We start from the raw sequence: 13,654 nt of genomic DNA on the forward strand, positions 1-13,654 counted from the left end.
TTTGATAATCACTTAGGGACAAAAATTTGGCCCTTACAGGGTATGAGACTGCCCTACATTCCTGAGATCACTGAAAGGCTACACCCTTAGTGAAAGGCTGGACTAGAAAAAAAATTCACATGCTGGTCCAGGATGAAAATAAGGAAGCTAGGCTGAGCTCGGTGGCTCATGCCAGTAATCCCAGCACTTTAGAAGGCCGAAGCAGGTGATCACTTGAGATCAGGAGTTTGAGTCCATCCTGAGCAACATAGCAAAACGCTGTCTCTACTAAAAAGGCAAAAAATTAGTAGGGCGTGGTAGCACGTGGTAGTCCCTGTTACTTGGGAGGCTGATGTGGGAGGCGGAGGTTGCAGTGAGCCAAGATCTCGCCACTGCACTCTGGGCTAGGCAACAGAGTAAGACTTTGTCTCAAAAAAAAATAAAAAAGAAAAGAAGGAAGCTTATGGGCCTTGTTTGCCTCTGAGAATATGTAACCACAACCTATCCCTCAGATGCACTTAGGAGTTGAATTTATACTACCTCTGTAGTCAGGGAAACCCACCATAAATAAATTAACTTAAAAAGTGGTCCAGCTTGGAAATATCCCTGAGGCAACTGGCAGAAAAAAAAACACAAAATTTCTCTGTATGGCAAAATCTTTAACCAAGCCTCACCAGATTCCTTCAATAATACCTCACTAAAAGCAAGCTCACAATACAAAATTACCAAATACATAAGAAAACCAGAAAGGCAATAATGTGTGTACAACAAATGTATAACACTTGGGAAGCACTTTGTTGCTAAATATTCGAATGTTTCTAAGCAGGGCAATTTCAAGTAATCCACAAAATCTGGTACCTTTTCCTCAGGAAATATTTGGAACTCCATTAAAAAGAATTGGGAATGATATTCTGCCATACAGGTCCAAGAAATGAAGGATGCAAGTTATAAAACAATAAACATAGCTTGAGACTTCATTTTAAAGAAAAACTACAGGGGTTATATATTTGTATGTACATATAACAGAATATAGAAATGTATACACCAAACTTACCAAAGAGTAGGATTTGAGGACGATCGAGGGAGAAGAGTTTTTAAAATATGCATATAGTTCAGATACAGTTTTTTCTTTTGGCAATGAGCATTTGTACTTTTAAAAAAAAAAGTAAAGGAAAATCTTTTTAGGAGACCTTTTGCTTATAGCAACAATAGCAGTTATTTTGTCTTTGAAAATAATAGATGAAACCCAATTTTCTGAGTGCAGTATAACTGCTAGCTACAGGTATGTCAAGTAATGAACTAGGAGAAGGACAAACCCAAGATTTTTTGAAAATCCTGTTTTTCACACTTCTCGTAGTTTGGCATTCTGTCACCTACAATGTAATTACTCAGGAGTGGGTCTTAGAAAGTGTCCCCTTCCGAGAAAAATGTTCATTGAGAACAACGTGGAAACAATTCAAGAACTGACTGCTGGTCACAACTGTCTTACACAATAAACTTTATAGCTATGCCTCAAAGAGATCACAGCATTAGAAAAGATGGTGAGATCATCCATTCACTTGTGGTTGACTTAGATTTAGTCAAGTAATCAAAGAAATTCTAGTCAATGCAGAATGATTTAAAAACATACGAACACTAAAAGACTAGTAACTATATTTTGAAGAACTGAATTGAGATGTCTTGTGAAAAAGATGTCTTACTGAAAAAAAAAAAAAGATGTCTTGCTAAAAGATGTGACCATTATAAATGTGGAGAAATAATTTGCTATGTTTTAAAGATAAAAGCCTTGCTGGAGGTAAGAGATACACAAAGTATAGAAAAAAAGGAATATTTCCAAGACAGAATTTTAAAAATAGTAAGGGATTTTTGTTGCAATAAAATTTAGCATCTGAAATTTAGCCTTTGGAGAATTTCAATTGGATACATTTCGTAATAAATATCTGAATTATGAGAGAGACTGAGTTGATTTTATAGTTTGCTTTTAACAAAATTTATCCTCCCATTGGCCAAATTTGGGACAGAGACTGTAAAATGATTGTAAAACATCAGATAAATAAAACTCCATGTGTCCATAGTGATATTCAAAGAGAAAATAAGGCTCTTTTTTAAGAATGTCAACTAACAAAAGTAGAAGGAAGGATATTTAGAAAACTTCATTCTGCATACCCAAGCAATCACTGATTCAGGCAAAGATCAGCCATTGCCGGGTTCAGTGGCTCACACCTGTAATCCTAGCTCTTTGAGAGGCTGTGGTGGGCTGATTACCTGAAGCCAGGAGTTCAAGATCAGCCTGGCCAACATGGTGAAATCCCATCTCTACTAAAATACAAAAACTAGGCTGGGCGAGGTGGCTCATGCCTGTAATCCCAGCACTTTGGGAGGCTGAGGCAGGCAGATAACGAGGTCAGGAGTTAGAGACCAGCCTGACCAACATGATGAAACCCTGTCTCTACTAAAAATACAAAAAAATTAGACAGGCATTATGGCACATGCCTGTAATCCCAGCTACTCAGGAGAATGAGGCAGGAGAATCACTTGTGAACCTGAGATGTGGAGGTTGCAGTGAGCCGAGATTGTGCCACTGCACTCCAGCCAGGGTGACAGAGTGAGACTCTGTTTCAAAAAAATAAAAATAATATATAAAAACCTAGTATCTTTTTTTTTTTTAATGTGGGGAGACTATTCTAGACTAAAAAGACTAGAAACCTACAACCTACAACCAAACGCAATGCATAACATTGACTGAATCCTGCTTTGCAGGGGAAGTATCGGGGTAGAAAGCTCCTATCAAAAAGTTATTGGAAAACACTGGGAAATTTTTGATATAAATATTTGATATTATGAGTTACTACTGATTTTCCTTTAGTGTGATCATGATATTGTGGGTTTACAGGAGAATCTCCTTGTTCTTGGGTAATGTATGCTTTCTAGAGATAAAATATCAAGATACCTAAAATTTACTTTAAAATATTGTATCAGTATGTGGTAGGGAGAGGGGAGGATTGTTATTATAATCTGTCTTTGACCTGGAAAATCAGTAATATAGGTAAACCTAATACATAACTACAGAGTTACAGCAAGCATGGCAAAATGTTGGCAACTGTTGAATCTAGGTGGCATATAGTTGTTTATTGTATTAACAACTTTTCCATGTTTGAGATTTTTGTAATAAAAAGTTGGAAGAGATAATTATTTTCAGAAATGTTTTCCTTAGATGACACCTTTAATGCACCTTACATTTTAAAGTACCTTAACTAGAAGTTGTCTGCATTCCTTCATTTGCTTGCTCGTCATCCATTCAAACACTAAAACCTATGTGTATACAGCAAATATTCTAATGGTAGACTGTCAAATATAAATCTTACAAATAAATCAATAACCAGCTCAAGATTCATAGGTGTAAACATCTGGTTTTATACCCAAATAACAAACTTAACGGCAGTAAAACAAATCGTTTATTACTGCATATGTGTTATATTAAATTTACACAATGATATATAAAAACACATACTGTTTATATTATACAGTAATTTAACATCAACAGGAATATCAACACAAGTACTACTCATGCACAAAACATGCATATATTGGTATACAAAAAGCAATTTTACGCAATACTGTTTACCAAAAAAATTTTTCTTTAAAAAACAGCCCTTCCACATAGGATCAGTGGTCCAATCTGGACTGGATTGCACTAATAGGTTCAGGTCAATGCTTAGGTGGCATAGCGCTCAGTGAGCAATTCTGGTATTGGAGTCATGCCCAAGGGTTACTTCATTAAAAGTGAATGTCTCTGTGCCTGAGGACCAAAATTTTATCCCAAAAGCAAATCCTCCAAGGAATGAAAGGTTGGATCGTCTACAAATTAGGGAGGGGAAAGAAGGCATCAAAATGTTGGATAAACGGCCCTAGAAGAGGTTATTGGGAACAGGGCCTAGGCACCAAGTGTGGCAAAAGTTTTTGTGGATCCTTTTAAGTCCCTATCCAGGTTGCCATCTCTGCATTTAAGGTCTGGCCTCCAAGTCATGAGTCCAGTAAAAAGAACAGTTCTGAGAAGAAAACAGAATGAGGATACATCTGAGAAATGTAGACTACAAAAAACTATAGAATACAATGACTGCCCCTTGTACCTACTTCACACTATTGTATGTGATGCCCCTCAACAGGAAAACCCTCATGGAGACACTGCCCCGAAGACTCAAGGAGCAAGTACAAATCCAAAAATCCCATCCACCTGACCTTGGGATCAAGAGGTCTCATCCCAATAAAACTTGAACATCAAAACCTGTACCTTGCCGGATGCTCAGAAAGTTTAAAATACAAAACAGCTGGTACCACAAAACTCACTATCACCACCATTAAAATCTCAATATTTACTTCTAACAAAACATTCTTTACCTTCCCTTAAAGGCACTAGCGTCCATATATGATGAAGATGAGACAATAATTTATCTTGGTTTTAATCTTAAAAGAAAAGCATTCCATGAAAGTATTATACAAAAATCAAAACACCACCTTTTTTATTTTGGCAACTAGGAAAAAAAAAAAAGACACTTTCTACACCAATGACATCACTCAAACCGTCGTCATCAGTTTCAAAGAGCCAGACCGAAAGCGGAGGATCTTCTTCTTGAGATTATGTGAGGCCTTAATTTTGACAAAGGTTTTTGCAGGGTGGTTGTGAAGGTCTGGGGCCGTGACCGTTTGAATGGGGAGAGTCTGGACAAACTGGGACCAAATCAAGCCCCCGCTTTCTTCAGAGTCGCTGGTGGTTGTGCTCTCCCCCACGAACTCCCCCTCGCTCACACTCGACTCGCTGTCCCCGAAGCAGTTGGTGGTGTAATTGCTCTGCTCGTCCTCACTGGTGTCCACCACGGTGGAGTGGAACAGGGACTCACACTCGGCCGAGTATTCGGAGTCGCTGGCCACGTAGGCATAGGGGCTGGCATAGGGCAGAGGCACCGGCGCGGGGTACAGCCCCCCACTCTCCCGGCGACTCCGCCGGGCCCTCCTCAGGGCCTCTTCATAGGAAATCTCTGCCGAGGACTTCCACCTCCGGTAGTCGGTTCGCTTGTGCTTAGGTTTGGCCACCACCGCCTCCCGTCCATGGCCATGCGCCCTGCTTCCGGCCCTGTGGCCCCCGCCCGTGAGCCTGCCGGGAAGACCCGCCTCGGGCCCACCCCCGCTCTTCCTCCCCTTGGAGGAGGCTTTCTTGAGTTTCTTATTTGTATCCAAGTCATCCGGGAAGCGACACTTCTTGCTCCCTGCCCGCGATTTCTCCCTGACGGTGGGCAAGCCGTTCTCCAGCCCCTGGAGGACTTGGCCGCGGTGCTTCAGGCTGGAGCTCTTGGTGATGCCCACGTTCCTGTGGCCCCTATGGAGCCTGCCACTGGGCTGCTGCCCCGGGATGAACTGGGCCTTGACCAGGTGCGCCTCTTCCAGGCTTTGGGAAGAAGAGCCCTCGCTCTTGAAATCCAAGGCAGGCCTCTCTTCCAATGGGAAAGCTGGAGACAGCAGGGGAGGAGCAGCCGGGGGGACGCCCTGCAGGCTGCTTTTCTGTGACATCTTTTTCAGGGGCTGGACAACTTTGTTCTCCTGTGGCGGGGCGGGGCCTCTGCCAGGACTCTCTTTTGGAGAGGCCCCTGAGAGCGGAGCGCTTTCTTTAGGTGATTCCGCTGTCCCGATGGTGGGACACCAAGCATGTTCTTGGGAGGCTGGCTTGGCCGTTTTTGGCAGGTGCTTACTCTGAAGGTCGGAGGCAGCGCCTGAGGAGCAGCCCTCTTGCGAGGGCAACCTCTTGCTTTCTGCTTGCTCGGCCTTTGATTCTTTTGACCACTGCTTCGGCGGGGAGAAAGTCCCATTGTCCAGAGACGGTATCCCGCCAGAGGGTAGACACGCCTGTTTGGAATTCTTCAGGTTCACACTGCTGCCCTGTGAGACGCCACCCGGGGCTCTGACACAAACGCTCCCGTTCCTCAGAAGCCCTTTCGTGGGGTCGGCGTTCACGCTGGTTCTTGGTTTGTTGGTCCTTACAGGGTGTGTTTTTTTCTGGACCAGGCTCAGAATGTAGCCATCCATTTTCTTGCTGGATGAAGGATGGGAAGCAGACCACAGACTGCTTGGGGATGGTAAGGAGCTGTCTGTTTTGACGACATCCAGCTCAGATCCACTGCAAATGTCACTGGCATGGTTTCCAAGCCTGTCCTCTTCCCTCATAGGGCTGCCGGTCAGACAAAGGAGAAACATTGGGCTCTGCACAGCCACAGCATGAAGTGGACTGGGATAGCGATATACATCATTCCCGTTTTTAGACACCAGATCACACTGGTACTTGGGATTCACATCTGCAATGACATCAAGGGAATTAAATTGTGGTGTGGAGAGGGAATGGCAAACTGCCCCTGAGGCCTGGTCTTCACAGTGGCCTTCTTTATAATCCAACCATCCTATGAGATCTGAAAAACATTTAAAGGTACACTCTGAAGAAATGAATTGGTCAGCACCAGCTTGACTCTTTGGGTTGAGAGAGAATGCCAAGTATTAAAAAACACTCCACTAGCTGCCCTACCATTTGACATGTAGTTACGGCTACTGGAAGAGGAGGAAAGATTTAACAAAAATTTTTGACAGCGTATGATACATCCTCTGAAGGAAAAATATTCAGCCATTGCGAATGTTTTCAAACTACTGCATAATAGAGGGAAAACACTTTAAAGTTTAGTGAAAATCACGATGTAATACTAGGATATTATAATTTTATTAGGATCACATGTATGCAAAGAAAAAATGTCTGAGATGAAGCACACCCAGATTCTAGTAGTAGCATTTCAGTGTGATGAGAAGCAAGTGATATTTCCTTTCTTCTTTATTTTCTGTTTTCTAAATCTTCAATAACTATACCGCATTTACAACTAGGAAAAATAAAATTTTTTGAATCACTGTTTCTCTAGGCTACTCTCTCCTCTGTGTTCTATTCCTGGGTTTCTTTTAAAATACTTAAACTGTACATTCAGTAGGCTTTGTCCTCATTTTGTGTTTTTAAACCTAATTCCTAATGACATCCATTCAAATATAATTGTCAATTGAAAGGTAAACTGATCAAACTTCAGTAAAGACTGATCAAGTTTAAATAATAATCACCTTATATTTTCAATAGTGACACTAAAAAATAAAACAGGGGCCAGGTGTGATGGCTCACGCCTGCAATCCTAACACTGGGAGGCTGAAGCAGAAGAATCACTTAGGCCCAGGAGTTCGAGACTAGCCTGGGCAACATAGTGAAACCCCATCTCTCTTAAAAAAAAATTTTAATAAAAAAAACACCATTTTTTAATATAAGGAATTCTTGATAAAATTTTAAAAGATTGAGTGGTAGTATTAATGGATAAATTTCCCACTTGTTAAAAATGTTGTTTTTTTTAAACAGGATAAAGAATTCTTGATAAGATTTTAAAAGATTGAGTGGTAATATTAATGGATAAATTTCCCACATCTTGAAAATGTAGGTGCCAAAAAACAGCAAAATCAAGCTTGCTTCCTTAAATGATTTTGATCTCTTAATTTGGAGAATATTATAAATAACGAATCCTTTTAATGACCTTCAGTTATCAGAGCAAATTAAAGTGGAGTTTATCAGTAATTGTCCTCTGTTATATTTATTCAAATACTGAGAACCTGTATGTGCCAAATTCTATGTCGAGAAAGCTCCATGAACTTCCATGATAATTAGCAGTCTCGGGGAAAAAATAATCTAGACCCAGATATGATATGATTCATTTGTAAGGAAAATATAATAAAACCAAAGTGCCATGTCCCCACCCACTTGACCCCCCCACCCAATAAAGAGCTTGCTCTAAGAGGAAACCTCTCTAGCTAACATCTTTCCCCATCCTTCCTCTTCTAGCAACCTAAGCCCTATCTTTGCCTTACTGAAAGCCACACTGACAAACACTTCACCATTCAACCCTCTTCCCTCTTTAGAGTTGAACAAAGCAGACATCCCAGCCCCCAAGGCCTGGTACGACTGTCTCAATTATGTGAGGATATGGCATTTGTAAGAGCAGGGGTCTTGAAGGAAAACCTGAACCAAAGTGCCTTTAATGGGTTTATAAAGTTTCCCTCTGAAACCAGATCTGCGGAATGAAGGGGAGCAATTACCAATGAACTTGAGGCCCAGACACTCTAGATAACACAGTCTGTGCTTCCCCAAATGATTGCTGCTGACAACACACAGATACGAAGACATCGGCCAATTGGCTCCCTTGGCTGCTCGGTGTTACATTTGCCTTGCCTGGACTCAGAACTTCAACCTTATACTCAAGTGGAGAACACAGACAAATCAGGAGTATGATGACTTGTGCCAGTACTACAGCAATTCTAATTTCCCTATTTACTCTTCTAAGAATTCACAGTATAACAGGACTAAGGAAGGAATCTTGAGTTCCAGCAACAACCCTGCCATTCAGTAGACAGAGAACCTCTGACAAATAGCTTATAAGCCAAAATTCCTCTTGTGTTAGATGAGAGGGTTGAAAATAACAATTTCTGAATTCTCTCGGGATGATGGAAAAACATGGACCTTGCAATTAGGCCTGAGTTGAATTCTGCTTCTGCCACTCACTACAGAGCCTTAAATAACGTATCTAACCTAATTAGGCCTCGTTTTTTTAAATACATAAAATGGAGCGAACAGCCACCATACTGTATAGAACTATTGGGAGGATTCAATGGAGATAAATGTATGCAGAGCATCCAGTACAGTGTGAGACACATAGTGGAAACACAGAAACTCTTTTAGTACAATAGCATAATTCCTTCTGGGGGTCATTGTAAGGATAGCCCAAAATAAGGAATAATGGCATGTGGGCACCCACTTATTAAAAGAAAAAACAAGCTGCCACCATGCAGAACATTCTGGAGAACATGAAGGGGTCATTGCTCCCTGAAGTGCCAACCAGTTCTTGGCCAAGCTGACAGACAACTTAATGAGAGTGGTTTGATTGATTGAGATGGAGCCTCACTCTGTCGCCAGGCTGGAGCGCAACAGCACAATCTTAGCTCACTGCAACCTCTGCCTCCTGGGTTCAAGCAGTTCTTCTGCCTCAACCTCCCAAGTAGCTGGGACTACAGGTGCATGCCATCACACCCAGCTAATTTTTGTATCTTTAGTAGAGATGGGGTTTCACCATGTTAGCCAGGCTGGTCTTGAACTCCTGACCTCAGGTGATCCACCTGCCTTGGCCTCCCAAAGTGCTGGGATTACAGCGTGAGCCACTACACCTGGCTGAGTTTTAGCTTTAAATAATTAAAAGAGGAAAACAGTTCCAGAATGGTTTTCAAAAGAAAATACAGGCAAGTTAACCTAACAGCAAAGGCTCAGAAACAGAGCTCAAGACCTCCAATACTGGGACGGGATTTCTAGAGATAAACTGTCTTGCTACTATCAGAATATATAACCAAGTAGCAGCCAAATGGTACTGGAATAGTTCTAGATACTCACCTAGATGAAGCTCTAAGCTCTAGATGCAAGTATGGCATTAAATGCCACTAATTGACGAATCTTTGTTTTTCCACTAGTGAAAGGTACTGGAGCCAGATAATCTTTTAAGGGCCTTTGACCTCTTCCAATTTACAATTTCTATCAATGCTAAAAATTCTTACCTGCAGATTTGGGGCAACCATCTGAGAGAGTCAAGGTTGCCTCCAAGGGGCTGCAAAAGCAGGTGCTGGAATGACAACTGGATAAACACTCACTGAACACCGAGTTAGAGGAATTGGAAAGGGATCCTGAAGCCCCATCACTCAGCTCATAAAACCCTACAAATAAAAATACCATTGGAATTAAGATCATGTCAAGAAATAATGCATATTCATGCTTAAAAGGAAAATTAATCATTTAGGAAAAGGAGATTTGTTGGGTTTTTTTGTTTTTTGGCCAATTTTGGTTCACTGGACTTTAGTGTCCTAATATTATGGTCTTATTTCAAACAATTCTTAGGAAAAAGCAAAGAGCCCATAACCAGGAGTACATTTCAGAGTTACTCTCCCCCTCAAACTAACCTTACTCCTTGATCCCGCCTTAAAGATGTCCAAGGAAAGAAACTTAGGTCTGTCAAAGCCTCATCTTTATCATGATTGTTTCAGAAAAAAATAAGAGAAAAATCTATTTAAGGAGCCAAATGGTTTAAAAGGAAAAAAAAAAAAAAACTTTTGATGTGGTCTCAGGAAGTTGAAGTGTGACTAATTTTCTAGCCCAGTTCTGATTTACTCAAGTTTCAAAGGAGGGAAGCTCTTGCAGAAATTTGAATAGGTTTTATTTTTAAACTCAGGGGACTCCAGTCACATCGATCTCATTACTAAAAATTTTGTTGTCTGAGTTTATTTCCCTCTCAGATGAAACTGAATGACAGATCCCTCTCATTCATATGAAACTGAATGGCAGACTGCTTTTTTTTTTTAATTCTCTCTCTCTGCACTGGAAACAAACTCTACCGCCATTTGCAGGTCTGAGAATGTTAACCACAGGGGCTGAGATATACACTCATGAGTGCAGAATTCTGTCCTTGTGCTCCATCACTTACCTGAGCTAGGCCGGCTGTCTGTCTCCAGGTGCTCTTCAGATGTCTTTTCTACATCCAGTCTCAGGTCACTTATCTGCTTGTCAAGCTCTTGCAACTGATTCAACAAACCAGCATCTCTTCGCCTCAAACAATTCTGATTAGGAAGAAACAAAGGAAACATGAACATACAGGGGCGACAAAAGAACCAGAAAGTCTACTCTAAGGATTCAAATTACGCATCTAAAGAGTTCACTAAAACTTATAAAACCAAAAAATTTTACTGGATGACCTGAAATAAAAACTTCAAGAATTTAAGAATATGTCCTATGCTTAATTCTACTTTCTCACATTTTGTGGCAATATAAAGTTTCTGCATAAAAACAAGACTTGTTTTTAGTTTCAACTAATATATACAAACTGAGACTTTATAGATAGAAGAAAAATGGACTGAGACTAAATCATCTGGTGTATAGCCAGTCTTTTAAAAAACAATACTTCACAGTAGACTCTTTAATTTGAAGTAAGTGTAACAGATTTCCTATAATACACTAGTATCTTAGGTGAGATTTTCTGGCCATATGTCTTGGCCTGCAGAGTTTTGTTTTCTATTAGTTGCTTTGTGGGGTTTAATCAGTCTTAGGGCCTTTGAAAGTGAGAAACTAATACTAATAGCCAGTGCCAAGTATAATGTGAGCCAGCAGAATCCAAAACCCTCATGGGAAGGCCCATTGAGATTTGAACGCCTCTGGGTTTCCAAAGGTGACAGATGGATTGTGCTAACTCACACTGCCACCTAGTGCTTCCTATTGCTGGAAAAGCAGGAGAACTCAAAGAGCATCTGGTTCAAATCATGAATGCCAAGTCTACAAATGAAAATAGTACCATAAACACTGACTGGAATGGAATTTTCTTGACATACTACCTTGCTCCCCTCAAGCAGACAATAGGAATGCGCCACTTACAGTCTCGAGATTCATGCAGACAAAAAGGTGCAATTGCATAAGACAATAAAGTGCAAGTCACCAGCCATAACCAGTGAGAACTGGCTCAAATCAGCGTTATATACGAATCTGGTCTGTGACCAAAGAAGCATAGTAAAATACCAAAACAGAGATATTACACAAACCATAGTGGACATCTTTACAAAACACATGCATATGAATATCTGCTCTTCTTGTCTTTTAACTTAAAAAGCTTGGAGACATAAACCATATGTTTGTTTGCTACAATTAATTTCTTCAGGAAAAATGAACCTATCAAATAAAAGTACTTTGGTGCTTAAAAACACACACAGAAATTATCTGAAAAGAGCTAACAGAAGAAAACACATGACAACCGCGCAGAATCACTACTTTATTGTGGGAGGGCCACTATCTGGCATGTGTCTAGTTTAGATATATCAACTTGGTCAGGTGAGGACGTTTGCTGTTTCCAAAACTACATTTTGAGGTCACTGAAAACAAAGCTGCCGCCATTATTCTGAGGCGGGGTCAAAAGCTGTTCAATACATTAAGCTCCAAAGTTCATTTTCTTCCCCCTTAATGAAGACTGCATAGAATGACTGAGACGCTGACAGAAATCCAGCAAGATAAATGTTCCCCGAGAGCAGGTTCTCTTTTCTCCCACCTCCACCACCAATCACAGCTGGCAGAACAGAACGTATAAAATATGAGAGGAGGGGACACAGTCTACAGCTAAATTTCCATCATTTCCATCTAGTTTGAGCTGCCTTATACAAAGGGCTTCTATTTGCAATTAAGCACCAGCCTGGGTGAAAGCTGGCATGCTGAGATCTCTGGGAGAGGCACGGCTCCCTACAGGCGCTCCAGTGTAATCATAAAACTCGGCCTTGGACAGCTAAGCACGCCACAAACCCCCTCCTTGGCTTTTGGCCTCTCTCGGCGGGAGGAGAGGAAGCCAAGAAAACCTCCAAATAAAATGGTATTTTAAGTGGGAGTTTGCAAACCTCTGGGGAGAGGGCATATACTCATCTAACTAAGGAGACCGAAGGTTAGAACTAGACGACTTCAAGAACCTCGAAGGCAGAGGAGGAGGGAAGAGCAGACACCCCCTTCCTACAATCCGCGCGAGGTCGCCAGACACAAAGCGGGCACACGCCAGAAACGCGTGGGCGTCGCAGCCCACGCGCCGCGGGCACTCAGGAAGGGGACCAGGGAGGTACAGGGTGGGCGGGGGCGTTCCATAACAGCGAGCATCTCCCCAGCCAGAGGTAACCTCGAGCCCGCCCCAGGCCACCTGCCCGACCTCCAGCCCCGGGGCAGGTACAGCCGTACTCCACCTTCGGAAAGCCTTACCAATTGCTTTCGTAGCAGCAAGATGTTCTCCTCCAAGAACTTCTCCTCCAGGCGGCTGCGCTGCGCCGCCTCCCCCGGCAGCTCCCCGGCGCGGGGCGCAGCGGCCCCCGCAACCCCGGGGCCGCGCAGGGCGCCCCGGACCAACAGCTCCTGGCGCTGGCGCAGGTACTCCAGCTCCGCCAGCCCGGCCAGCGTGGCCTCTTGCCGCTCCCGGGTGCGCTGCCGCTCGGTGTCCGCCTCGCCCTTCTCCCGCCAGCGCCCTTCGGGCTCCACAGCGCGCTGCTCGCCTCGGGCCGGCGCCGGCGCCTCCAGCTCCCTCGCAGTCCCGACCGGACTCGGCTTCATGGCCCCCAATCGGGCAGCTAGCGCCGTCACCTCAGCCGGGCCGCCCGGGCGGAGGAACAGGAGGCTAGCGCTGCGGCCGCGGACTCATGCCTCCCCGCGGCGGGGCGCGGCGCTGGAGGGGGCGGCGGCCAGAAGCCCTCGGGTCCTGCGCGCGGCCGCCGGGTGCAGCCGTCCCGGCCCGGGCGGCGCCGTCCGCTGTCGCCGCGCGTCCCTCGCCGAGGCCCGGCAGCTGATAACGCCCTGCCCGGAGCTACGTCACGCGCGACAGCCCTACGAACCCCCGCCTGGCGCCCGCCTCCCCGCCCGGGCCCCTCGGCTGCGACGCTCGCGCCCCCAGGCTTCCCCTCTTCTGTCAGGCGCGCCGCCCGGCGCCCAGAGCCACCTCCTCCTCGCTCGGCCCTCCCCGCCCCTCCCCACCTCTCCCCGCCTCCTGCCCCGCTCTCCCCGCGGGCCTCC

General features: G+C 43.7%; 1 protein-coding gene across 3 annotated transcripts; it reads right to left on the reverse strand.

Annotated features, from left to right (window-relative positions):
* Window positions 1-3,416: 3,416 nt before the first annotated feature.
* DACT1 (dishevelled binding antagonist of beta catenin 1) lies at window positions 3,417-13,435 on the reverse strand. Of its 3 annotated transcripts, none has more exons than XM_017531044.2 (4): window positions 12,854-13,435; window positions 10,560-10,692; window positions 9,640-9,795; window positions 3,417-6,323 (listed from the first exon to the last, which is right to left on the reverse strand). In XM_017531044.2, the coding sequence occupies exons 1-4, from the start codon at window positions 13,196-13,198 to the stop codon at window positions 4,555-4,557; spliced, it is 2,403 nt and encodes an 800-aa protein (XP_017386533.1). In that variant the 5' UTR covers window positions 13,199-13,435; the 3' UTR covers window positions 3,417-4,554. The 3 variants fall into 3 exon arrangements, with proteins under 3 accessions (XP_017386533.1, XP_017386532.1, XP_037595389.1); XM_017531043.2 differs by having other exon boundaries at window positions 3,417-6,434; XM_037739461.1 differs by lacking the exon at window positions 9,640-9,795 and having other exon boundaries at window positions 12,854-13,423.
* Between the last annotated feature and the right edge of the window lie 219 nt (window positions 13,436-13,654).

The sequence above is a fragment of the Cebus imitator genome, unplaced genomic scaffold, assembly GCF_001604975.1.
Source record: "Cebus imitator isolate Cc_AM_T3 unplaced genomic scaffold, Cebus_imitator-1.0 Scaffold70, whole genome shotgun sequence".
NCBI lineage: Eukaryota > Metazoa > Chordata > Mammalia > Primates > Cebidae > Cebus > Cebus imitator.